Source organism: Callithrix jacchus, chromosome 7 (assembly GCF_049354715.1).
Source record: "Callithrix jacchus isolate 240 chromosome 7, calJac240_pri, whole genome shotgun sequence".
NCBI lineage: Eukaryota > Metazoa > Chordata > Mammalia > Primates > Cebidae > Callithrix > Callithrix jacchus.
In genome coordinates, this window is record NC_133508.1 from 40,193,748 (window position 1) to 40,221,129 (window position 27,382).

General features: G+C 54.0%; 1 protein-coding gene across 19 annotated transcripts in view; it reads left to right on the forward strand.

The window, feature by feature from the left end:
* Positions 1-27,382, forward strand: part of PRKCZ (protein kinase C zeta) — a 120,507-nt gene that overhangs the window by 73,575 nt on the left and 19,550 nt on the right. For 11 of the 19 annotated variants that reach the window (XM_078330074.1, XM_078330076.1, XM_078330078.1 and 8 more), the window contains 6 exons: positions 6,941-7,072; positions 8,974-9,055; positions 11,097-11,149; positions 12,628-12,816; positions 15,905-16,093; positions 18,958-19,055. In XM_078330074.1, the coding sequence (XP_078186200.1) occupies positions 6,941-7,072; positions 8,974-9,055; positions 11,097-11,149; positions 12,628-12,816; positions 15,905-16,093; positions 18,958-19,055 (743 nt within the window). The remainder of the gene's footprint in view (positions 1-6,940; positions 7,073-8,973; positions 9,056-11,096; positions 11,150-12,627; positions 12,817-15,904; positions 16,094-18,957; positions 19,056-27,382) is intronic. The other 8 variants (XM_078330072.1, XM_035307415.2, XM_078330077.1 and 5 more) reach the window with 1 other exon arrangement.

The window sequence follows — 27,382 nt, forward strand, 5'->3', positions numbered from 1 at the left end:
CTGACTGCACACAGGGTTTCCTGTCGGCAGCAAGAGTCTCCGGGAGCCCCGGAAGCCCCGGAAGCTCCTTCAGCCCCCATCCCTGCTTGGCCCTCTGTCTTTCCACCGGCTGCCCTCAGGGGCCCTTTACATAGGACACTTAGATTACTTCCCTTGTTCCTCATTATGAGGCTTTTCTAGTTCCTACGGAATGGGTGATTAAGATGCTATTGTAATTGTTCTCTTTCACAGTGGAAGGGGAGGTGTCTAGGGTGCCTTGGCAGCCCTAGAGTTTGTCCCACACAGGGAGTGACTTGGGGGTGCGTGGAAGTGTACAGGGCCTGTCCCCACTGTGGGATTCCACACAGAGCACCCCACAGCCCCTCACATGCTACCACCCAGTCAGCCCTGTGCCTCCTACAGTCTGACCCCATGACAGGTGGCTGCCAGCCCAGCTGTCTCCAGCCCAATGAGGCACTGAGGCCACTGCGTGCTGGTTCAGTCCCAGCCCCGCTGCTTCCTCTGTCTGTACCCCACCCTCCCTATGCTCAGTGGCAGGAGGGTTCACGGACATGTGTCTCGGCGAGAGAGCATCATGGAGGCTGCCCAGTTGTCAGGAGTGGTGGCCCTGGGGCTACCTTTGCATTCCATGCTCACCTTCCACGTGGTCTCACATGTCAACCTCCGCTGGGCATCTGGCCCCTCTGTGTCCTGGAGTGCCCCCAGGTCACCTGCCCCTCTTTCTACTCCCATGGTCAGCCCTCTAGACCATCAGGCAGTTCTGTGCATGTGAGCCACTCCTCCCCACTGTTTGTGCGGTCCCCATCATGTGGCAAGAATGGGTCTGGACTCCCATCCCTCTTCAGGCTGACTCAGACAGAGATGCAGGGCGAGCTACTGAGTGACTGAAGAGGGGTGTGGAGTGAACTAGGCTCCAGGAGATGAGCAGGCCAGTGCTGGGAACACCTAGGTATTGCCTGGAAAGCCCAGAGAACTTCCTGGAGGAGGAGGCATCTGATCATACTGCCTGGGAGGTCAGTGCAGAGGAGATGCCAGGAGTACCAAGAATGTGGCAGGCACGGGAGAGTTCAGCCAGTGTCTGGGGGGCCCTGAGAATGAGGTTGGGAACACCAGGATGTAGAGAGCCTAGGTGGCTATGTGCTTAGGGCAGGTGGGTGTGGGTGAACAGGCAGCCTGGCCCAGGCTGGCATTCAGGAGAGTGTGGCTGGAGGTGGCCACATTGGGGGTGTCTGTGGAAAATGGTACCAGGGAGGGTTGCAACACGGAGATCCTTTCGGCACCCCAGCCCACCCTGGCCGCCTACTCTGAGGACACACAGTGTGAGTTTTCCAGAGCTGCAGAACAGAGCACCACTAACTGGCAGCTTAAACCACAGAAACTTGCTGTCCCACAGTTGGGGGCTAGAAGTCCGAAGCCAAGGTACCTTTATTAGTCAGGGCTCTCCAGAGGGACAGAAGCGATAGGATGGGTGTACATGAAAGGAGTTTATTAGGGAGAATTGGCCCTCGTGCTCACAAGACGAAGTCCCATGATAGGCCGTCTGGCAGGCTGGGGAAGAAAGAAGTCAGTAGTGGCTCATGCCAAGTCCAAAAGCCTCAAAAGTAGGGAATTCAACACTGCAGGTGCCAGAATCCCCCAGCAAACCGTTGGTGTAAGTCCCAGAGTCCAAAGGCCGAAGAGCCTGGAGTCTGATGTCCAAGGGCAGGACCAACGGCAGGGAGCATCCAGCACGGGAGAACAATGAAAGCCGAGACCCAGCAAGCCGCTCCTCCAGCCCGCTTCCGCCTGCTCCTGCTTTGTCCTGGCTGCACTGGCAGCCAACTGGACGGTGCCCACCCACACTGAGGGTGGGTCTTGCCGTACCAGTCCACTGACTCAAATGTCAGTCTCCTGGTGGCACCCTCAGACACACCTGGAAGCCATACGTCACCGGTTCTCTAGATAACATTACCCATCACAGTGCCACAGTGCTGTGTGCTCCTTCCCCCACAACGTCTGGGAGCAGCACACAGCATTGTTCCCAGGTTCAGAGAGGAACCACTCCCCCTCCTTCCATTGCACGTGGCCTGCGTGAACCCTGCCCACCCAGTGACAGGCCAGGGCTCCAGGCAGCGCAGGGTGCTGGCCTTTGACCGAGCAGCATTTAGGAGAAAAGTCTGTTCCGCTGATGGCTGGTGCAGACCATAAGTGACCCTCCCCACCACCAGGAGCAGAAGCTTTTCCTTTTTCTGGACACTGGAGAGGTGGGTGGCTGGTGGACACACTGCAGCCCTGCTCTGCTATGGAAGTACAGCCCTCCAGGGTGCATGGACAAGCCAGTTTCACAAACACAGAGGCCGACGCGAGATGCGGCAAAAGCCTGCAACAGGGAGGGCAGCTGCCCTTTGGTTCACCCCGCCCCATTCCCCCCTAATTGTGCCTGGGCTCTGATCTCCCCTCCTGCCAGTGATGTTCTCTGCCCAGACCTCAGAGCTGCTCCATGTAGCGCTCACTTTGTATTAATTGCAGGACCGCTCAGATCACCTCCACTGTCACTTAAAAGGGGCATTTCAGGAGGGAAGCGCTTGGTTTTGTGTGAATCAGCAAAACTTAAAGGGGAATATGCACCCAGGAGGACTTTTCCGTGCTCTTCTGAGGATGAAAGAGTGGGTGTCAGTCATTCGGGACTGGGGCTTCCTGCCTGGGTCTTTGTGTGGACTTGAAATGACTGTTCTTGGACCATGAGAAGAAAGCGCTCAGTAAGGGAGCCAAAGGGAGAGAGCCAGCAAGGTTCTGGAGGAGGAGGTGAGGAGGGGCTGCCTCCTCCCCAGGAGGGATGGTGCTGGGGGACAGGGAAGCCCACTCAGTGAGACATAGCTGCTGGGTTGGAGCTGGCCCTGGGCCCCCGGGCCGAGCACTTCCTATAGAGGAGGAGGGAGGGGATCCTTGATTAATTATCAGCCCCAGAACAGGGTGGGGAAGGGGGAGGTGGGCAGAAATCCAGGCTGCTGGCTCCCATCACAGTAGACTGCAGGTGGATTGAGGTTAAAAAAAATTGGGCCCAGCAAGGTGGCTCACGCCTATAATTTCAAAACTTTGGGAGGTCAAGGTGGGTGGATCGCTTAAAGCCAGGAGTTCAAGATCCACCTGGCCCACGTGGTGAAACCCCATCTCCACTACAAATACAAAAATTAGCTGGGCATGGTACTGTGTGCCTGTAATCCCAGCTACTCAGGAGTCTGATGCAGGAGAATCGCTTGAACCCGGGAGGTGAGGGTTACAGTGAGCTGATGTTGTGCCACTGGGTGACAGAGTGAGACTACATCTCAAATAAATTAAAAAAAAAATAAACCTAGAAGCCGTGCAGATCTCTGGAGCAAAACTTGGCAGTGAGAACCAGAGGGTCTTCAGACTCAGCCACACAGACTTCTCAGATTTTTTTACTTTCCAAATTAAATGCAAAAAAACACACAGGAAAAGTGTTTGTAGCACATAAAACCCAGAAGAGATCCAAACAACTCACACTTTGGATTAAAGAGCTCTTACACAAGGGCTCTTGGTAGATGCTGGGACTGAGAGCACGGGGGTGAATGAATGATGAAATAAGACTGTAATCGTTTATAGATGAGGACAGCTTGACCACAGGTCATCAAGGAAACATGACGTTTTCTCTGTCAATATCGAAGATGTTGAAAGTAGTTAAAGCCCAGGGTTGCTGTCATGGGGTCTGCCATCCTGGGGTTGGCAGGTAGACACGGACCATACTCTCTGGAAATCACACCGGAAATGTGCGGCCCTGCCATGTTCCCGTCCGGCCTCTCTTCAAAAGAAATCGCCCATCATTTGGAGGTTTGTGTTTGGGGAAGATCAGCTCAGCATTATTTTTACAAGCAAGAGTGGGAATCGTGTCTGGAGTTAGCTGCTCCCTTTGCTGTGAACAACCTACTCCATCACTGCATTATAAACCATGGTGGGCCACGTCTCCGAGCTGTGGCTGCTGGAGAGCCCCCTCTGCTGGTGGCACACAGGCCACGAATGCCACAGGGACAGCTGGGTGGGTGGCCCAGGACTTTGGCCTTTATCGTGAGTGGACAAAAGAGTGACCACTTGGGTCCCTGGAGAAGAAGAGGCTATAGAGGGTGAGAGTGGGGAAGGGAAATGAGAAGATGCCACCCAGGAGCAGCAGTGCCCTCAGGTGGCTGGCAGAGGACAACACAGTTCCTCTTCAAACCAGCCTCAAAGAATTCCCGCTGATAAATGAATCAGGCATCTGAGCTCGCAGTCGAAAACCACAGAACACAGTGGGAAGCAGGCTGTCTTGAGCCAGAGCTGGCAAAAGCCCAGACGGGGGCTCTGACCAGCAGAATAGGTAAAGATGTGGTGTGTCTAAAACATGGAAATGGGGCATTGAAAATATGAGCAGGGAGGCCGGGTACAGTGGCTCATGCCTGTAATCCCAGCACTTTGGGAGGTCAAGTCAGGCGGATTATCTGAGGTCAGAAGTTCACGATCAGCCTGGCCAACATGGTGAAACCTTGTCACCACTAAAAATATAAAAATTAGCTGGGTGTGGTGGCGGGTGCCTGTTAATCCCAGCTGCTCGGGAGGCTGAGATTGGAGACTCGCTTGAACCCAGGAGGCAGAGGTTGCAGTGAGCTGAGATCATGCCACTCCACTCCAGCCTGGGCAACAGAGTGAGACTGTCTCAGAAAAAAAAAAAAAAAAGAAAGAAAGAAAATATGAGCAGGGAACAAGTTGGCAACATGTAAAGCAGACTTAAACATTTTTACTGTTAAGCCATGAATTCCTGTAAGTTTCTGAGAATGGAAACTTGGAGTTTAGGTTTTATTTTTTTAATGTCACGTTTCCTGAAATGTTGCTAATTGAAATGTGGGTTTGAAACAAGAGCCTTTGGCAGAGCTTGGGCAGCCTCACCTACAAAGCACACGAGGTCTCTGGTGGGCACCGGTCCTCGACAGACTGACGCTGCCCTTGTCAGCAGTTGTCCTGGCCTGACCCCAGCTACGGGTGGCTCCCCACAGAAAGGAAACTGGTCAATTTTTTTGTTCGTTTGGGGTTTTTTTTGTTTTGTTTTTTGAGGCACAGTCTCATTCTGCCAGGCTGGAGTACAGTGGTGTGATCTCAGCTCACCGCAACCTCTGCCTCCCAGGTTCAAGCAGATCTCCTGCCTCAGCCTCCTGAGTAGCTGGGATTACAGGTATCACCACCACGCCCGGCTAATATTTGTATTTTAGTAGAGAAGGGGTTTCACCATGTTGACCAGGCTTGCCTTGAACTCCTGACCTCAAGTGATCCACCTGCCTTGGCCTGCCAAAGTGCTGGGATTTACGGGCATGAGCCACTGCGCCCAATCAACCTTGGTTAATTTGTAAAGACACCTGGTGGCTGCGAATTTGGTCTTAAATAGGACCCTAGCATTGCAGAGTAGGAGAGAAAGCCAAACGTATTAGGCACATTATAGCCAAAAAAATTTGATTTTTAAATAACGGCATTAGATATGGAAGCTGGTGTTCTCCTGCGCTGTTGGAAACAGAGGAGAGTGGAGCAGGTCTGCACAGCCGAAGCACCTCCTTTCACTCCAGGGTCCCTGCATTCAGCAGGTGCTGACAGGGGCAAAACTCCTGATGCCAGCATTAAGCTAGATTGGCCCTGAGTTGGGGGTCTTGGGTGGGATGCCCCTCACCCCTCCCTCGTTCAAATAGAGTGCACGGTCCCGGTCTGGCTCTGCTGTGGGTGGGCTGATGGAGGTGGCATGTGCCAAGGATGTGCAGCCAGCTCATTTTCCTGTTACAGAAGTTGAAAGTGATTGTGAGTGTGTGTTTTCTTGCCTGGTGCCTACTGTGTGCTGGGCACTGTCCTAGGTGGTAGTCACACTGTAGGGAAGAGTCCCTGGCGGCTGGTGTCCCCCCGAACAGGCTCTTCCTGATAGCAGAAGGGTCCCGTACAGGGCATGGGCCCTGTTTGCTCAGCTGCACCTGATGCCTACCCATGCTGAAAGTCCCCGCTTCCTCACATGAATTCAGTGCACGCTGTTCACAGTTCACTGTGTCCCTGCTTCCTAACTTGAGAGTGAAGTAAGACTGTCTAATAGGAAGGAAATTTGTGAAAATGGTAAAGTAGGGAAAAGCTATGAAAGGTTGTCTGGAAAAAATCTAAATTGGAGACTCCAGGCATGCGGTGACAGTGCAGATGTGCCCCTTAACTGCTGGGACCCCTTCGGGCACTTGGGCAAGGCAGCAAACACCCAGGCAGGCCCAACAACATTCATTTTCCTGCCTTTTGTAACGTTTAAACATTCGTGAAAACATCACCAAACAAGCTGATAATTACTGTCATCTTCGAATTGTTTAGAACCATGAAGAATAAAGAAGGATCATTTTAAATCCTGAAAAATACTGAACAAAGAATACTGAGATAATTGCAGGCTGCCATGTAGCGGTTCAGGACGTTCATGAGTCCAAGTTTGCCTTCTCTGAGGCTCTTGGGAGGAGATTCTGTCTGAATGAATGCCAAGCAGGGCACACCCCCACGACTCTGCTCAGCCCTAGACTGGACCCCAGGTCCCTACACAGGACTCCAGACCTCTGTGCGCAGAGTGCGGAGGGAGCTGCAGCCCCAGCCTCTGCAAGCCAGGGGGCCTTCCCTGAGGCAGCGCCTGCTCTGTGTGAGGGGACACGGGGTGACTTCTTCCTGTGGGACCTCCCCTGTATCCCCTCACACAGAGCAGAGTTCCAGACCTCCCCTTGGGGCCATTGGTTCCCCCAACCTTGGCATGGACCCAAGAAGGAGCTACTGAGCTCTGGCCAGCCTGGCGCCTGGAAGGGACAAGGGACTGGGGCCACCTGTGGCCCAGCTCCGTGTCCTCTTTTGAGAAGGTGCAGGTGTGGAAGGCCCTGCCTGGCCCCTCAGCCTGGGCCTGACGTTCTGTTCCTGTCTGCAGAGAGCGTACTGTGGCCAGTGCAGTGAGAGGATATGGGGCCTCGCGAAGCAAGGCTACAGGTGCATCAACTGCAAACTGCTGGTCCATAAGCGCTGCCACGGCCTCGTCCCGCTGACCTGCAGGAGGCATATGGTGAGTGGCGGGGCTGGGGAGCCCCTGGGGAGCGCAGGCAGGGCCAGGATATGGCCGCCAGCCCACCGTCCAAGCTGACCTTGATGACCCTGGGTTCTTCAAGAGGGGCCGTGGTGCCGTCCTGTCTCTGGGCTGCAGCATGAGGCCAGGCAGCAGTCTCGGGTCTGAATGAATGCCAAGCAGGGCACACCCCCACGACTCTGCTCAGCCCTAGACTGGACCCCAGGTCCCTACACAGGGACCTGTCTTCCTGAGCCCCCACGAGCCCCTGGCACCCTCTGCTCCGTTGGGCACGGGTAGGGTTCATTCATACCCCTGTCCTGCACCAGCTCTTGGGGCTATGGAGATGACAGCCAGGTCTGACCCAGTAGCACTGGGCACGCCAAGAGGCTGCGAATATCTGGAGCCCCTCCCTGGCATCCTCCTTGGGAAGCCGTGCCCAGCCTATGATGAGGTCGGCACCTTCCCTTTCCTGTCCCTGAGTGCTTGGACTTGAAGCGTCCAGGCCTTTTGGGGCCTTGTTAACTTTGCCTTACTGAGTCCTCAGGCCATCTCTGGGATTTCTGTGTGACCCCCTGCGTCTCACTGAACCCCGGGCCTCGACCTGGACTGAGCATTAACCCACTGGGCCCCGCTGCAGCGTGCGGGGTATGTCCCGGGAGGGTGGCTTGTCTGCAGCGTGTGGGGGTGTGTCAGGGAGGGTGGCTTGTCTGCAGTGTGGGGGGGTGTGTTGGGGAGGTTGGCTTGTCTGCAGCATGCTGTGGCATGGGAGGGAAGGTGCTTTTGGGGGCAACGTGCCCTCTCTTCTGTTACGGGACAATGATAGAATCTGGATGGGGTGTCACCCCAGGATCACCAGGTGCAGAGATGGGGGCCACGCATGCATTGGCACAGTCCTTCCAGAGGTCCTTTAGCTGCATCTGCCGAAAAGCCTGCCATGCCCTTTGACCCCATAGGTCTGCTTTAGCTTAAGCAAATGAGACAGCCCCAGATGTGGCCAGCTAGAGGTGAAGGGAGGCCAGCGCCTGCCACCCAACCATAAGGGCGGCTCCATGATGACCCAGCTGCAGGCAGGACCCAGAGGCCCTTAGGTTGGCCCTCGGATGCCTGGTTATGGACAAGATGCGGCATTGGGACGAGGGGTTACCACGAGTTGTGCAAAATGTCCCGTTTATAAAGCACATGGTGGAAAGGTCATGACCTACAGTACTGAGTGGTCGCCTCTGTCCATAGAATCATAGGTGACGTTTATGTTCATCATATATTCAGTGTGATGCATAACAATTATATTCTTTTTTTACTGTTACTTTTTTTTTTTTAAGATGGGGTTTCACCATCTTGGTCAGGCTGGTCTTGAACTCCCAACCTCAGGTGATCCACTCACTGTGGCCTCCATAGTGCTTGGTTTACAGGCATGAGCCAACACGCCTGGCCACAATTATATTCTTATACACTGTGTTACAATATACCCATTGTAATATGTAAATATGTAAATCATAGAAAGTTTTGAAGTGGCCAGGTGTGGTGGCCCAGACCTGTAATCCCAAGTTTGGGGGCCCAGGGTGGGAGGATCACTTGAGGCCAGGAGTTCAAGACCAGCCTGGGCAATATGGTGAGACCCCATCTCTACAAAAATACAAAAATTAGCCGGGTGTGGTGGTGCACACCTGTAGTCCCAGCTTCTCTGGAAACTGAGGTGGGAGGATTGCTTGAGCTCAGGAGGTTGAAGCTGCAGTGAGCTATGATCGTGCCACTGCACTCCAGCCTGGACGATGACAAAGTGTGACCCTGTCTGTAAAATTTTTTTTAATTATAAAAAGTCACAAAGTGTTTACAGAAGCAGCATTATAACACCTGCTCCACCACTCAGTCATGTTGCCATCCCTCTGTCTCTCTGCCAGGATTCTGTCATGCCTTCCCAAGAACCTCCAGTAGACGACAAGAACGAGGACACCGACCTTCCTTCTGAGGAGACAGATGGAAGTAGGTTCTGCTCCCTTCTGGCTGGGTGGAGCCTGGGCGTTGCCTCACCCTGCTCACATCTGCCTCTGGCCACGAGTCCTTTCTCAGGCCCCTCTGCTCTACAAGGGTCATTGTCCACAAGCCTGGCCACCCTACCCCGAGGCTGGGGATGAGGCTCTGCAGGGCCTCTTCTCAATCCCTGGCAGAGACGGGCAGGGCAAGCTGGCCCTCCCTGGAGGCTGCTGGGCAGGGATGCCTCCGTGAAGCGCTGTTGTGGGAGCTTGGGGGTGCAGAGCCTCTTCCTGTACACCAGCTCTGGGGGTTCTCAAGGGCACTTAGCACAGCGGCCACCACTGGGCACCTCCACAGTCTGGCTGCTGAACAGAGCTGAGCCCTGTCTGGGGAAAGGCTGGCGAGGTGGCTGCTGTGAGCACAGTGTGGCCGGGGCATGGTCCTTGGAGTTTTGTGAGTTTTTGTCCGGGGGTGGGGCTTCTTTTATGCTGAGAAGCATTCAGAGATCTCAAACACCAATAGGACTCACAGCCCAGCTCTGGACCTCCAAACCTGCACCACCACACAAGGTGTGAGAGCCTCACTTTGACTTGATGCATGTGAGTTCTGTCCTGTTGGGAGCCTGGAAGGACATATGAGGCCACAGAACATAAAACACTTAAGTACACTCAGTGTCTCACGCAAAAGTTGCCTCAAAAACAACTGCCTACCCACCCACCCTCCACCCACCATCCTCTATACATATATACATCCGTACCTCATGCATCCATCCATCCATCCATCCATCCATCATCCATCTTCCATCCATCCATCCATCCATCCATCATCCATCCTCCATCCATCCATCCATCCTCTATCCATCCTCCATCCATCATTTATCCATCCATCCTCTATCCATCCTCCATCCATCCATCCATCATCCATCCATCATCCATCCATCCATCATCCGTCCATCATCCATCCATCATCCATCCATCCATCCATCATCCATCCTCTATCCATCCATCCTCCATCCATCCATCCTCCTTCTATCCATCCATCCATCCTCTATCCATCTATCATTTATCCATCCATCCATCATCCATCCATCCATCCATTCTCCATCCATCCATCATCCATCCTCTATCCATCCATCCATCCATCCATCCTCCTTCTATCCATCCATCCATCCTCTATCCATCATTTATCCATCCATCCATCCATCCATCCTCCATCCATCCATCCATCATCCGTCCATCCTCTGTCCATTCATCCTCCATCCATTCTTCATCCATCATCCATCCATCCATCCTCTATCCATCTATCATTTATCCATCCTCCATCCATCCTTCATCCTCTATCCATCCATCCACCATCTATCCATCCATCCATCATCCATCAATCCATCTATCCATCCTCCATCCATCCATCATTTATCCATCCATCATCTTCCATCTATTCATCCATCCTCCATCCATCCATTTATCCTCCATCCACCCATCCTCTAACATATATACATCCATACCTTAGCCATCCAGCCAGCCATCTTCCACCGACCCATCCATCCATCATCCATCCATCCATCCATCCATCCTCCGCCCACCCATCCTTCATCTATCCACCCACTTATCCGTCTACCCTCCATCCATCCATCCATCTAGTCAGCCAGACAGCCATCCTCCAGCCACCTTCCACCCATCCACTTGTTGTCCACTCATCTCTCCATCTTTCCGTCTTCCATCCATACATCCATTCATCCTCCATCTAGTCATCCTCCATCCATCCACTCCTGCCCCCACCCACCCATTCTCTAGACACCAAAATCTGATGACTAATTATCTACAGATGCACCCCTGGGGATGTGTCACAAATGTACATCCCTAGGTCTCATGGTCAGAGTCAGCGGGTCTGGGTGGGGCCCAGAAAACTGCATTTTCAGAAGCCTCTAAACTAGAATCAGACTCTGCTGCTGTGTAGAGTCACCCTTCACTGCCACCCTGCGGAGGAGCAAGGCCCACGGGGTCGCTGTGTTCCCAGTGTAACGCCCCTTCCTTCCTTCCTCTCTCACCAGTTGCTTACATTTCCTCATCCCGGAAACATGACAGCATTAAAGACGACTCCGAGGTGAGTGCAAAGCAGCTCGCTACCATTTCTACATCCTCCGGAAAGCGTCTCCGGAACAGCCGTGGGAATCTAGGTGTGAAGTAGACTCGGTCTGGGACGCTGCTGATCTTCACAGCAGAAGGGGTGGGGTGTCCAGAAGGAAGTCCTTATTCTTGGATCTTACTTCAGGCACATCCTTGCTGAATCCCTAGAGGCAGCTGTCCCTGAAGGTGTTCTGGGGTACAGCTGCCTCTAGGTGCCAGCCAGGTGGTGCAGTGGCCCAGGGGTTGGCTTCTGAGCTGCAATTTTTATCAAGTTGTGTCTGCACCACCGCCTTCCCTTTGTTGCCTCATTTGGCCATCCTGCAAACCCTCTGATGCCCATTCATGTCCTTCCCCAATTTGAGCCTCATGTCTGGCCATCTCTGCCCCATAAATCCTGAGAAGGGAACAGAAGCTTGCTTCATTCTCAGCCTCGGCTCATCAAACCAGGAAAGGGCTGCGCCGGCGAAGCCCACACCTCTCCAGAGTCCCAGCACATGTCACCCTCCCAACTCATGCTCCTGCCTGGCCATCCTCTCTAGAGGGAGGCTGGGGCACTTAGAAAGCAGAATCCAAGGCTGGTCACGGTGGCTTACGCCTCCTATCCCGACATTTTGAGAGGCTGGGCCAGGCAGATCGCTTGAGTCAGAGAGTTCAAGAACAGCCTGGGCAGCATAGCAAAACCCTGTTCCTACAAAAATAAATTAGCTGGGCATGGTGGTGTGGGTCTGTGGTCCCAGCTGCTTGGGAGGCGAGTTGGGAGGACCGCCTGAACCTGGGAGGCGGAGGCTGCAGTGAGCCGAGATCACACCCCTGCACTCCAGTTTGGGCAGCAGAGCAAGACCCTGTCTCAGAAAAAGCAGAACCCATTTTGCTGCACAGAATAGCACCCCCCAGTTAGCTACTTCCTTCACCCCTACATCCTTGCCAGGTACAGCAGCAGGAGGCAGAGCCTCTGTTCTGCCTCAGAACGTCTTTCTCCTTTTGTTTCTGATAGTCAGTTCTAATCATGCCTGCTTGCCAGTCTGGCAGCTCTTGGCAGGCATTAGCTGCGTTTGCTTTTCCTTCCTTCCCCTGAGCAAGGGCCCTGGTGGGGAAGGATGAGCCCAGGCCCTGGGTCAAATGTCCCTGTGGCCACTTCTTCAGGCCAACTCATAGGGCTGATTCCTGGGGGTCCCTCCCACCTGCACCTGTGACCAGAGCCGTGGTCTACAGAAACAGCTTTCGGCTTTCTGGTGCCTTCCTCGGAAGCACACAGGCCTAAGTTCTTACCTTTTGTAATCCAGTTTAGATGGAAGTTTCCGGGTGGGATCTGTGGGGTGCAGAACTGAGACTTGACTTGTGGGGCTCTGAGCTCTGAGGAGCAGATCTCTGTTGGGGCCACACGAACGATGCCTGGTCCTCTGAGTCTCCTGGAGCACCCCCCTCACTTTCTGGCGTCTTTTTCTCTCTTCATAGGACCTTAAGCCAGTTATTGATGGGATGGATGGAATCAAAATTTCTCAGGGGCTTGGGCTGCAGGACTTCGACCTAATCAGAGTCATCGGGCGCGGGAGTTACGCCAAGGTTCTCCTGGTGCGGTTGAAGAAGAACGACCAAATTTACGCCATGAAAGTGGTGAAGAAAGAGCTGGTGCACGATGACGAGGTAGGTGCCACTTCTCATGGGGCTCGGGGTCCTACGCCGTCTGGGGTAGGTGCCACTTCTCACGGAGCTTGGGGTCCCAGACACGCCACTCTGGAGTAGGTGCCACTTCCCACAGGGCACAGGGTCCCAGACACACTGCCTGGGGTAGGTGCCACTTCTCACGGGGCACGGGGTCCCAGAAATGCCACCTGGGGTAGGTGCCACCAGGGCTCTGGGTCCCAGACATGCTGCCCTGGGGTAGGTGCCACTTCTCATGAGGCTCGGGTCCCAGACACACTGCCCTGGGGTAGGTGCCACTTCTCATGAGGCTCGGGGTCCGAGGACATGCCACCTGGGGTAGGTGCCACTTCTCGTGGGGCATGGGGTCCCGGGACACACGCCACCCTGGGGTAGTTGCCACTTCTCACGGGCTTAGGGTTGTGTACACACCACCCTGAGGTAGGTGCAACTTCTCATTGGCTTCGGGTCCCGGACACACCTCCTGGGGTAGGTGCCACTTCTCATGGACACAGGTTCCTGGGACATGCCACCTGGAATAGGTGCCACTTCTAACGGGGTACAGAGTCCCAGGACATGCCACCTGGGGTAGGTGCTACTTCTCACGGGGCTCGGGGTCCCAGACACGCCACCCTGAGGTAGGTGCCACTTCTCATGGGGCATGGGGTCCTCGACACGCCGCCTGGGGTAGGTGCCACTTCTCATGGGGCATGGGGTCCTAGACACGCCGCCTGGGGTAGGTGCCACTTCTCATGGGGCTTGGGGTCCCAGACACTCCACCCTGGGGTAGGTGCCACTTCTCACGAGGCACAGGGTCCCAGACACACCGCCTGGGGTAGGTGCCACTTCACACAGGGCTCGGGGTCCCGGACATGCCTCCTGGGGTAGGTGCCCCTTCTCACGGGCATGGGGTCCCAGGACACGCCATCTGGGATAGGTGCCACTTCTTGGGGCACGGGGTCCCCAGACACGCCACCTGGGGTAGGTGACACTTCTCATGGGGTACGGGGTCTTGGGACATGACACCCTGGGGTAGAGACCACTCACATGGGTCACGGGATCCCAGGATATGCCACCCTGGGATAGGTGCCACTTCTCATAGGGCTCGGGGTCCCGGGATGTCCCACCCTGGGGTAGATGCCACTTCTCACTGGGCACAGGGTCCTGGGACACACCACCATGGGGTAGATGCCACTTCTCATGGGGTACAGGGTCCTGGGACACGCACTGCCCTGGGGCCACCTCCTTGGGAAGAGGACAGTTGAAGGCCGTAATGAACACTCGGGGCTTTAGTGGAATTAATCCGTGCACGAGAGCCCGCCTCATAGTGACAGAGTTTGTGCAAAATCAATAGTCATACATCGTGTCGCACCCAGGATGTGTTCTGGCAAGTGCCTGGTTAGGTGATTGCACCCAGTGTGGACATCCCAGTGTGTGCTCCACAAACCTGGACAGCTCAGCCGACTCGGCAGTAGGCTGCGAGCCCATACGGGGGTCAGCGCACTGCACACCACAGCCACGAGTGGACACACAGAAAGCATGTGTGTGTCTGAGCTTAGAAAAGGTGACGATGGGGGTCCTGGTCTCCGTGGTTGAGTTTCAGGATGTTGTCACCTTGTTAGGAAATCCCTGGGGTTGAGCTGAACTGGGTGGATGATGGGGTGGGACAGGAAACTGCCCAGAGGCTCTGCCCCGCTCCGTCCTGCATGAGGCCCCAACTTTTCGGGATGCGCTGAGCTGCTGTGGCTCTTTACAGCAGACCTTCCCATGTCAGCTGTTTCTGGGGGATATGTTTATTGATTATAGGATCAATGGTTTATTCATTGAAATCTTTTTTTTTTCCCCCTGGAAACAGGGTCTCACTCTGTCACCCGGGCTGGAGTGACTTGATCACAGCCCACTGTAGCTTCAGGCTCCCCAGCTCAAGTGGTCCTCCCACCTCAGCCTCTGAAGTGTTGGGACTACAGGCATGGGCAACCCCCCCTAGCTGTATAACTTTTGTATTTTTTGTGGAGGCAGCATCTCACTCTGTCACTCAGGCTGGAGTGCAAAGTGTAATCACGGCTCACTTCCTGCCAGGCTCAGGTGATCCTCCCACCTCTGCCTCTGGGGAAACCAGGACTACAGGTGTGCACCACCACTCCTGGCTATTTTTTCTGGGTTTTTTTTGGGTTTTTTTTGTTTGTTTTTTTTTTTGAGATGGACACTGTCACCTGGGCTGGAGTGCATTGGCATGAGCTTGGCTCACTGGAAACTCCACCTCCTAGGTTCAAGCAATTCTCCTGCCTCAGCCTCCCAAGTAGCTGGATTACAGGTGCCTGCCACCATGCCCAGCTAATTTTTTGTATTTTTAGTAGAGGCAGAGTTTTATTATGTTGGCTGGCCAGGCTGGTCTCAAACTCCTGAACTGGTGATCTGCCCACCTTGGCCTTGCAAATTGCTGGGATTACAAGTGTGAGTACCGCACCTGGCCTATTTTTGTGTTTTTTGTAGAGTTGGGGTTCCGCTCTGTTGCCCAGGCTGGTCTCAAATTCCTGTGCTCATGCACTGTGCTCGCCTCGGCCTCCCAGAGTGCTGGGATTACAGGCATGAGCCACTGCTCCTGGCGTATTCATTGAAATCTTAATTCTGACTTCATAGACCTTTTTCTTTTAGTTATAGTAAAATACACATGACATAGAAATTGCCATTTTAAAATGTATAGTTACGCCTGGGCGTAGTGGCACACGCCTGTAATCCCAACACTTGGAGAGGCTGAGATGGGTGGATCACTTGAGGTCAGGAGTTCAAGACCAGCCTGACCAATATGATGAAACCCCAGCTCTACTGAAAACACAAAAATGTACCAGGCATGGTGGTGCACACTTGTAATTCCAGCTACTCAGAGGCTGAGACAGGAGAATCTCTTGAATCCTTGAGGTGGTGGTTGCAGTGAGCCAAGATAATGCCACTGCACTCCAGCCTGGGTGACGGAATGAGACTCTGTCTTAAATAAATTAATTACTTAAATAAAGAAATAAAGTGTGCAGTTAGGCGACTTTTCGAACATTGGGTATGGTGTTAGGCACCTATCACCTTGGTCTGATTCCAGAATGTTTTCCTCATCCCAAAAGAAGACCCTCTTCCCACTGCCCGCTTCCGCTCTTCGTCAGCTCCTGTGGCCTCCGATCAGCCTTCTGCCTCTGCAGACGTCCCACTTCTGCGAAATTTACAGAATGGAGTCTCTGTGAGCTTGGTGTCTGGCTTCTTCAGGGGCCGTCCGCATGGCCGCCCGCCTCAGGTCTTCCTCTCATTGCCTGGCGGGTAATGTTGTCCCGCTGGACGGTGGGCGCTCTGCCCGCCTCACACCTTCCTCTCTGCCTGGCGGGTAATATCCCGCTGGACGGTGGGCGTTCTGCCTGCCTCACGCCTTCCTCTCTGCCTGGCGGGTAATATCCCGCTGGACGGTGGGCGCACCCCTGGACGGTGGATACCCCACGTGTGTGCGTGCAGCTGCTAAGGCGCATTTGCAGCATCCACACTCTTGGCCGTTGTGAGTGGTGCTGCTGCAAAGTTGACATACAGGAATCCATTTGAGTCTATTTTTAGGTCTTTCGAGTACAGACCTAGCAGTGGAGTTGCTTGGTCACATGGTGATTCTCTGTTCAACCGGTGGGGACCTGCCAGACTGTCTCCCACATAGCCGTGCCGTGTCACCTCCCCTTCAGCAGTGCATAGCCCATTTCTGCAGGTCCGCAGCAGCATGTGTCATTTGGTGATCGCCATCCTAATACTCCAGAGGCTGAGGTGGGAGGACCACTTGCAGCTGGGGCTTTGACTTGCATTTCTCTGATGGTTTCAGCATCTTCATGCACTTGTTGGCTTCTGGTATTTTTGGCCTTCGCTTTTATAGCTGAATGCAGGTTGTGTCTCTCAGGAGCAGAAAAAAGGCTGATGTATGGTTGGCAGGAATGCTGCTGTCACCAAGTGCTAGGAGCACAGAAGGCAGCTGGGTGGGTGCTCATCCAACCCCGATGGGCTGGGCTTGGGGCTGGGAGGGCGGAGCTGAGGCTGGGGCTGAGCCTCTACTTGCCCTCCCAGCAGACCATGTCTGTGCAGTGCACAGGCTATCCAGTGGCCCCTCATTCCTGGATGCTGACAAGAGGATGCCAGTGTCCATGCCCTGCATGGAGGAACGTAGGCCTGAGAGGTGTGGTGCCCTGCTGACAGCCCTGCTGCTGGCCAGCGGCAACACAAGACGATTCCCACCCCCTTTGCAGCCCACCTCAGCCAGCTGGGAAGTTAATGGGAAGTATGAGAGCAAGTTAGCGGGACCTGACAAAAGGCATTTGGAAGAGTCCCTGCTGCGGTTCTGTTCTGTCTTGAAATTACCCTCTGTGCACCAGGATGCAGAGATGGGGACTCGGGTTCTCTTTCAAGACGAGCCTGATTGCAGGAGTTGTTGAATGCCTGGATGGTTGGTTCTAGAAATTTCTTTCTCTCCACAAAGAGACTGCACTCTCTGGGGCCAGGCTTGCCTCTTGTTCCCTGGGGAGTCACTGGCAAGCCCCTTTCCACCAGTTGTGCTGAGCCAGACCCACACAGAGCCGGGTGTGCCTTGAACTCAGCAGCGCTGCCTCCAGGAGGGTCCACTCAGTTTTGCTGAGGGCTATGTAGGTCGTCATGCCAACACTCATGTCCCTGCAGGCCCACAGTGGGTGGGTGCTGCCAGTGAGGGCCGTTGGGGGAGGGGTGGAGGAGTCACAGCCAACCCACCTGGTTTTCAGCCCCTGGAGGTGGGAGGAGCCCTGGAGCCCCGGAGGTTGAGGCTTCAGTGAGCAGTGATTGCACCCCTGCACTCCAGCCCATTTTGGACGCATCTTTTTCACTGTCATTTTTCTAACCCTGAAGATAAGACAAGGGGTTGACCTAGGAAGGCTTGGGAGCCTTGTCCAGGTCTACTTTCTGGGGTCAAGATGAGACCAAGCTGTAGGATCTTTGTGTCTCTAAAGTTGACTTTGACCTTGCAACATTTTGCTGAACTCCAGAGTGAATTAGGAGGGTGACAGCCCTGTGGTTAGAGCTGCTGCTTCAGCGATGGGTGTGGGCTTGTCCCAGGCTTATTAATAGCTGTGGGACCTGGGAGAATCTGCTTAGCCCTCCACCTCAGTTTCCTCGTGTCCCAGCTGGAAATACTAATACCTGCCTCCTGGAACCGTTAGGGCAAAGCCCGGAGGCCAGAGGCCAGCACCGCCAGAGCTGGTGGCTTTGGTGATCATGGTGGAGATGGTGGTGGTGATGATGGTGATTGTGGTGATGACAGTGGTGATGTTGACAGTGATGACAGTGGTGATGACGGTGGTGGTAATGACACTGATGACAGTGGTAGTGACGATGGTGATGATGGTGATGGTGGTGAGCGTGATGGTGACAGCGACAATGATGGTGGTAGGGGTGGAGGTGGAGTGGATGGTGACACTGGTGATGGTGGTGGTGATGACAGTGATGATGGCGGTGGTGATGATGGTGGTAATGGTGGTGGTGAAGGTGATGGTAACAGCAACAGCCATGGTGGTGGGGGTGGATGGTGACAGTGTTGATGATGGTGCTGTTGTTGATGGCAGTGGTGTAGGTGATGGTGACAATGATGATGGTGATGACGGTGGTGGTGGTGGTGATGGTGACAGCCACAGTGATGATGGTGTGGGGTTAGAGGTGGGGTGGATGGTGACAGTGGTGGTGGTAGTGATGGTGACAGTGACAGTGATGATGGGGTGGGGTAGATGGTGACAGTGTTGATGATGGTGGCGGTGATGGTGACAGTGACGGTGGTGGGGGTGGATGGTGACATTGATGGGGGTGGATGGTGACAGTCGTGAAGGTGATGGTGACAACGATGATGGTGTGGGTAGAGGTGGGGTGGATGGTGATGGTGGTGGTGGTGGTGGTGGTGATGGTGACAGCCACAGTGATGATGGTGGGGGGGGTGGAGGTGGGGTTGGTGACATTGGTGGTGATGCAGTTTCTAATGGGTGTTTTCTTTTCCTCTCTGCATTGTCTTCCCGAAAGCAGAGGGGAGAGACTCCTCCCTTGCCTCCCCTGTGTCCCGGGTACCTGTAAAGAACGTTCAGGAGCCTCATTACCACTCTCTGGTTTCTGTTTCAGGATATTGACTGGGTACAGACAGAGAAGCACGTGTTTGAACAAGCATCCAGCAACCCCTTCCTGGTTGGGCTACACTCCTGCTTCCAGACCACAAGTCGGTAAGAAAAAGAAGGGTGTTTCTGATACTTTGCAGATTTCAGATTGGAACTGCACAGAAGCTGAGTCTGGTGTGACGTGTCAAACGTCCCCTGTGAGGTTCTCCCTGTGGCAGTATGGGTGTTTTTAGGTCAGCAGGCTCTCTTTGTGGTTCTTCGTGGTTGGTGTCATGTTAAGTAAATTTCATGATCTGAACTTAGGTTATTTAATTCCATTTACAAAGTATTTATGGGAGGCATCCCACTGAGTGCAGGCATTGGATCAGGTGCCGGGGCTACGAAGGTAAGCGGGAGAGGTAGATTTCTGTGCTTCTTAAACATGTTGAGCTTCACCTTCAACCTTACATATATTGGAATTCTGTGGCTTTGAAAAGTTTGAAAGCTAGTGATCTGAGATATTAAATGTATGCTTTGTTTAGAATTTTGGGGGCCAGTTGACTTTGACCTACCTGGTGTGTTTATTTGAAGAGTCATGGACTGTGTTCTGCATTAAGTTATCAAGACCATCCCCACGTGCGATGGTGTGCTGGGAGGACTCCTGGGATTAGTCATGTGGTTGCACTTGGGGCCATAGCTGGTGCCCTGCACAGGAGGGATAAAGGAGACTGGGCCAAGGAAAAAGGCGCATGGGGAAAATTCCAGAAGAAACCAGTCCAAGTTCCCAAGAGCCCTCCTCCAGTTCGTCCAGCAACGAATTGTGATGACTCAGCATTTTTGTCGACACTTTTATCTAACACAAAGCAGAATTCCAGACTCCCAGCCGGAGAGCAGGTGCTCAGCATTGCGCTAGTCAGGGTTCTCCTGAGAAACAGAAACAGTAGTGTGTGTGTGTGTGTATGTGTGTAAAGAGATTTATTAGAAGATATTGGCTAGGGCTGGGCGTGGTGGCTCACGCCTGTAATCCCAGCACTTTGGGAGGCCAAGGTGGGTGGATCACGAGGTCAAGAGATCGAGACCATCCTGGTCAACATGGTGAAACCCCGTCTTTACTAAAAATACAAAAAATTAGCTGGGCATGGTGGCACGTGCCTGTAATCCCAGCTACTCAGGAGGCTGAGGCAGGAGAATTGCCTGAACCCAGGAGGCGGAGGTTGCGGTGAGCCGAGATTGTGCCATTGCACTCCAGCCTGGGTAACAAGAGTGAAATTCCGTCTCAAAAAAAAAAAAAAAAAAAAGAAGATATTGGCTCTTGGGATTATGGAGGCTGAGAAATCCACAATCCACCATCTGCAGACTGGAGGCCCAGGAGAGCCTGTGGCGCAGCCTAAAGGCCTAAGAGCCAGGAGCCGGTGGGGTGGATTCCAGTGCCGGTCTGAAGGCCTCAGAGCTGGGAGCAAGGGGGCCAGAAGGTGGATAGCTCAGTAGTCAGGGAGACGCAGCCTTCCTCCCCTTTCTTGTTCTCTTCATGTCCCCGGGGGACCAGACGATGTCCGTCTGCTTTACTCCGTCTACAGACTCTTACAGAAGCACTTCACAGGCACACCCAGAAATCACGTGCAGCTAGCTGCCGGGCATCCTGTGTCCAGTCAGGAGCCGTAGAATTCACTGTCATGCAAGGCATCCTGTTCACTCACACAGTTTGGGCACAGTGAGCTGCTCTTATTCTAGAGCTTTTTAACGTGTTTCTGTTGTTGATTGTGAGACACAGTCTTGCTCTGTCACCCAGGCTGGAGGGCAGTGGCACCATCTCAGCTCGTTGCTGTCACCACCTCTGGGGTTCAAGCGATTCTCCTGCCTCAGCCTCCTGAGTAGCTGGGAATTATAGGCACCCTCCACCATGGCTGGCTAATTTTCGTATTTTTAGCAGAGACAAGGGTTTCACTATGTTGGCCAGGCCAGTTTTTAACTCCTGCCCTCAAGTCATCTGCCCTCTGTGGCCCCCCAAAGTGCTGGGATTATAGGCATGAGCCACCATGCCCAGCCCCCAAGCTTTTTTTCTTTTTTTTAGTAAAGATGGGTCCTGCTGTGTTGCCCAGGGTGGTCTCAAACTCCTGGGCTCACACCTCAGCCTCCCAAAGTGCTGGGATTACAGGTGTGCGCCACTGTGCCTGGCCATCATGCAGAAGCGTTTTATATCTGTGTAGGGCATTGTTTGCAGTTCATGCTCCCAGCCCTAGCTCCAGGCCAGCTTTGCGGGCTGGGCTTCCTGAGCACAGCAGTCCCAGGCCCTGGGTGCAACCCTCTGCTGCCCGGTTCTGATCTGTACGCCTGGCATCTTGTGCCCCTCCACTGCACTCTCGGCACTCCTGACCTCAGGGCCCTCTTCCTGCCTCTGCTCAGCAGCCACCTGGCTGTCCCCACCCTGCCCCTCCTGCTGTGCCTCCCTGGTCGGGTTCTCTTCTCACTATTTTCACCGCCTCAGTGTGTTTCAGGGTCCCACCCCCAACCATAACCCAACCCCAGGGTTCTCCATTGTCGGCTTCCCCATGTTGGATCTGAGCCATATGTGAAAAACAGATCTGAGTGCCTTTCTCCTGCCTCAGAGCTCCTCTCTTTTCCTCCCCACTTACTTCAGGGGTATATTCCAAGTTGCTTATACATGTAGATGAGCCTTGTGGTGACCAGGCCCCGGCATCCCATGCCCCAGTGCATGCCCTGGCGTGGCACCCCCACCCATGCCACCTGCACCTGATGGCTCTGTCCCCTTTCCTCCCGTACCTTCCTTCCCAGAGAGAGTCGATGGCTCCCTTTGTTCGCTCCCATCACACTCTTCCAGGCCTGTGTCCCACTGACTGCCATCCATTGTGATTTTGGAATATGCCCAGGGAAGGCGGCCCAATGCCCCCGTGCTCCCTGAATGGGAAGGTTCCGAGAAGGGTGTTGTTTCGCTTTGGTTCCTCTTCCTATGTGAACATGTAGGGAAGTAGATGTTAAGGGTCCAATATCCCACTTCCACCCAAGTGGCCCAAAGCGCAGCCCCTTCTGCACTTGAGTCTGGAATCTTCTCCCAAGTGACAGGTTCCCAGGTCCATAAACAAACTGAAAGAATTGCCACCTGTGGGGTGTCTCCATGGGACCCTGCAGCAGCATGGGGCAACATGTGGCCGCACAGCTGGGAGGCCGCATCCCGGGAGTAATACGACTCATTGTCCCGTGGCAACGTGCAGCCGCACAGCTGGGAGGCCGCATCCCGGGACTAATTCCCACACATGTCCAGTTGTTTTGCCTTTTTTTCTTTTTTTTAAACTGAATCTTTCAGTGACTTCCAGAGTATCTGACACATGGTTGGTCAGGGTAGCATGTGTCTCCCCAGCTGTTAGGAGTCAGCTTTAACCCCAAAGTTAGCTACAGACCTGTCTCCCCCATGAAAAGTGAACTGAAGAGTGGGACCCTGCTGTCTGTTCTCTAGTCTCCAGCATTTGACACCTCGCATTTAGTTGCAGTGGTATTAGATGACATTCTCTTAAAAAAAAATTAAAAAGTGACATAATCATTTCTCATACAAATAGAACATGGACATGTGTCAGATTGTATGTAACTCTCTAGTGAACTAGGGGACTAGTAAGATGTTACAGCTGCTCAAAGGAGTCTTCAGAGTCCGCACAGACACAGGAGATCAGCCACCGAGGCGGAGTCCCAGAGAGACACGGAGCTGGCTGGGGCCAGTGGGAACCGGCTGTCTGCATGGACCGGCCTCGCTTGCTCATCTGCGTTGCTTGCACTGCTCTCGGCTGTGTGTGCCTTCTGAGTTGGGAAACACCCGAGAGACCCCTGCGGACCCCACAGAAACAGACAAATGAGAAGAGTGTGTCCCCGACAGCTCCAAAGCCTTTTGCAGTGTTTCCTGACAGCAGCACAGCTGAGGTCCAGGTGCACGTGCCTGTCATCTCTGCGGCCCCTCACCTCAGGACCCTTGGCATCCCCATTTCCTCCCTGGAAACAGCAGGTGCGCCCTCCCCATGCAGCTGCTGTGGGGATTGGTAAAGTGGGGACCCAACTGTCCGCAGCGAGGCAGGTGCCTAGGAACCTGCTCCCTCATTGTGGGGCCTTTCTTCTGCTTGGCACCATGTGTTTGAATGGACAGACCAGTAGTGTTGTATGTGAGCTCTGGGTTGGAGGTAGGACGGGCCGCTGCCTGAGTCAAATGCTGGGGGGCTATAGAAAACTCTCACAAATCTTCACTGACCGCACAGCTCCGGACACCCACCTGATGTTCACTGGAACATCCAGCTGAGGTTTTGCATGGGCCCCTTGCTAAGGGCCAGATGAATGACCCACAGGACAGGACACACATTCACTCTAGGCGGCCTCACGGCTCCTGGGCCACATTGGGGGAAACCTGGCAAAAATGAAACTGCAAGGGCTTCTGCACAAGCTTGGTTCCCATGAAGGGTGTCCAAGTGGGAAAAAGTCAGAATTGCAGTCTGGGCGTGGTGGCTCACGCCTGTAATCCCAGCACTTTGAGAGGCTGAGTTGTGCAGATCACAAGGTCAAGAGATTGAGACCATTCTGGCCAACATGGTGCCCCGTCTCTACTAAAAATACAAAAATTAGCCAGGCATGGTGGTGCACGCCTGTAGTACCAGGTACTCGGGCAGCTGAGGCAGGAGAATCACTTGAACCCGGGAGGCAGAGGTTACAGTGAGCCAAGATCGCGCCAACTATACTCCAGCCTGGGCAACAAAGCAAGACTGTCTGAAAAAAAAAAAAAAAGTCAGAATTGCTTTCTTTTTGCCCCGAATCTGGTTGTGCCCCTTCCCGCCGGCCATGTTCATGTCTGCTGGGTGGCTACAGAGTCTCTGAACGTCACAGCTCAACATGAATCTCACCTCATGTGTACAGATGGAAAGAAACAATCATTGGCATTTGAAGACACAGTCAACATCTGCTTGATGGGCACCACAGCCCATATCCACACAGGCGGCCCCCCTTCTCCAAACAGCAGTGGGATTAAAACAAGCCTTAAAGTTTCCAAGACCTGAAATCACTTCAGTTTAAGCTATTTCAGGAGAACTGGGTAACTAGAGGTTTAGCTGAAGTTACTGCTCTCAGTGTCCCCCGCCCCATTAAACTGGAGTCTGAGGACACTTTTCTCACTAAGGCACGATGATCTCAGATGATAGGTGAGCAAACTACCCTAAAATATGCCCGTTCAGTCACTGTTCTAAAATAAAACCTCTTACTGTTCGCCATGCTTGATTATTTCACATTCATTCACCCACAGAATGTGTTTCTTTAAAAAGAACAAATACACACACAGCCCTGCTTATCTGTGGACATGCTTCCCAGGCTGGTCAGAGTGGCTGTAGATGTGAAGAGCACATCCCCAGCACTGTGCCCTGTGTGTTATTCTTCATCAGTTACAGTTTGAAGCCTGCCCGAGGCTCTGGAGGGGGAGACAGCCTTACTAACAGCAGACAGTGAGGTCCCCGGAATCAGTCTCTAGCGTCAGGAGCTGTGGCACCAGGGAGGGCCTGCAGGGAGCAGATTGGGACTGTGCAGAGGAAGGGGCTCATGGGGGACAGGCCTGTGGGAAGGACAAGGGCAACGGTGTGTGTCAGGGTTGGAAGAGAACTGGGCCTGAAGGTGCCAGGGACTTCAGAAGCCAGACTTGGCCAAGACACCCTGGGACATGGAAGTCCCGGGATTCTCAGTGCAGGGCTGGTGTTGAGTAGGCACTGGCATGGGGAGCAGGGTCTGGGCCACAGAAGCCAGAGGGACCTGCTGGGCCTGTCACGGCCTGGAGGGAGGCCTTAGGGGGTATGGAGGGGGGCCTGTCCCCACGCAGGGGAGCTTGTCATGACCTGGAGGGAGGCCTTAGGGGGCAGGGAGGGGGATCTGTCTCCATGAGAGGGAGACATCCCAGTTCCCAGAAGTCAGGGCAGTGCTGGCAGGACAGGCACAGGTGGGGCCAGCTTGGACGTAGAGGCCTCAGGGGTGCTGGGGCCTGGGGTGGAGATGCACTTGGGGGTGGTTGTGGGTGTGTGAGAAGGAGGTGGGGGTGTGACAGGGTCTGACCCTAGGGTGCTGCCTCCTTGGGGCTGGAGGAGGAGGCAGTTCTGTGGGGTTGAGGGCAGTAGAGGGAAGGGCTCAGCAGGTGCCACAGCAAGGCCAGCTTCGGCCATGAGCTCAGCAAGGGCAGGTGCCTCTTTGGGAACATGAGTCACCGCCCTTTCAAAACCCGTCCATGTGCCGGAGTCGAGGGAGCTCAGAACAGAGGGAGCAGATGCTGATTGACACCTCTAGGGCCCAGCGTGGGCGCAGCCACCTCAGCCTTTGTTCTCCCAACACATGGTGACGGCTCATCAGCCGTGGTTTGCTCACTTTTCATCGGGATTGCCTAAAACGGTAAAAGTGCCACCCCAAACCCTAGCACTTCAGAGCAGGATGCTTGGGCCGTGGTCCCCACGAGGCTGTGCATGGAAGAAGGGGCTCTTACCAGCGTCCGGGGCCTTGGAGGAGCCAGGGGGTTGCTTTGCCTTCTGCATTGCAAGGGCGTCCTGCACTCTTCGGGAGCACCATAGACAGCTGTGCGTGTATCATCCTGGAACCCTGGGCAGTGAGGGGCCCTCGGGGACACACCTGCAGCACACAGGAGCCCTGCTGTTTCCTTCTATGGTGTCACAGGCCACACAGCTGTGCAGAACACAGGAGAAAGGGATTCATTGTTTGTTTCTAATTGGGAGGTAGCGGCCACTCTTAGAACAGGTCCGGGGCAGGTGTCATTGCCATTTGGGGGTCACTCGCTCCACAGACTGTCACATTAGGACCGGTGACCTCCACTGCCAGGCTTGGAGATGGTTTTGCTGGTAGTGAGCAGAGATGAGGCCATGGTTCCCCCCACATCCGCCCAGACCTGAACGTCCCATGCCTCTGCACCCTGTATGGTTCCCAGGAGGGGGCAGGAATGGGGTGGCAGCCCTGGAGCCACCTGGGGTCTCCTTAGTTGAAGAAACTTTCAGGAATGTCCCTGAAATTGTGCCTTTGCTGCTTAACTGCTAGATGACGGCAGAGACCACGTAAACAGCCTCTTTCTGAAATCGTATTCCATTTTACCATGCAGGAGGGCACCGAGAGGGAAACCACCTGGGTCCACACTCCAGATGTCCTGAGCGAACCAGCAGTGCCATCCGGGCGGTTTTGCCTCTTGCTTTTCCTTTTCTCTTGTTTATTTTTCCATGTGAACTTTCGAATCAACCTGTCTGGCTCCAGAAAATAAAAGAAGCTGGCATTTTCTTTCTTTTTCTTTTTTTTTTTTTTTTTTTTGAGAGGGAGTCTTGCTCTGTCCACCAGGTTGGAGTGCAGTGGCACAATCTTGGCTCACTGCAACCCCCACCTCCTGGGTTCAGGCAGTTCTCAAGCCTCAACTTCCCAAGTAGCTGGGATTGCAGGGATGTGCCATCACACCCAGCTAATCTTTGTATTTTTAGTAGAGACAGGGTTTCACCATGTTGGCCAGGATGGTCTCAAACTCCTGACTTCAAGTGATCCGCCTGCCTCGACCTCCCAAAGTGCTGGGATTATAGGTGTGAGCCACCAGGCCTGGCCCCCTTTTCACTGGGGGTTGTTAAGTTCACACATTACCTGGGAGAAATTGGCATCCTTCTCATGTTGGATCTTCCCATTCAGGAACCCGGTTTACCTTTTCATTCACTCAAATCCTCTTTGAAGAGACTCTTGAAGTCTTCACATACTTTTTTCAGTTCTTGTCTAATTATTATTATTATCATTATGAGAGATGGGCGTTTGCTACGTTGCCCAGTCCGATCTCAGACTCCTGGGCTCAAGCAATTCTCCCACCTCAGCTTCCCAGAGTCTTGCTCTCTGAGTCAGGAATCTCATTTCTCAGTATACCCTGTAGTGATGGTGCTGTGGCCACACCTGTGTGTCCCGTGGGCCACCAGCCTGTGCCCAGCCCCTTTGCTGATCTTTCGGTCCCCTCTCCTGTTCCTTGGACTCAGGTGACCCCGGCCTTCTCCCTCTTTGGAGGCAGCTCTGTCACTGCTGTGATCTCTCCACTGTGAGGCAGGACAGGACCTGAAAGTGGGGTTTCCAATCGAGGGTGCTGGGCCCGCCCAAGTTGTCTGATGGTGGGTCTGTTAAGCCAGGAGCTGTGTGAGCCGACGAAGAATGTCACCCAATCTGTCTGTGCCTCGGCTTCCCCATCAGTAAAATGGGGCAAGGGCTGAACTTACTTCCTAGTGATGGGGTCAAGTGCATTAACACAGATGGACCTGGAGTGGCAACTCTGCGTTCTAACCAAAAGCAGCCTTAGACACTGTACCAAGGGCTGCATGTGCCGTGTTCCACCAGAACTTCCTGTACACACATGGTGGTGGCCGGCCCGGACCCAGCTCCTTACTTACTGACTCTCAGAGCAGTCTCCTGTA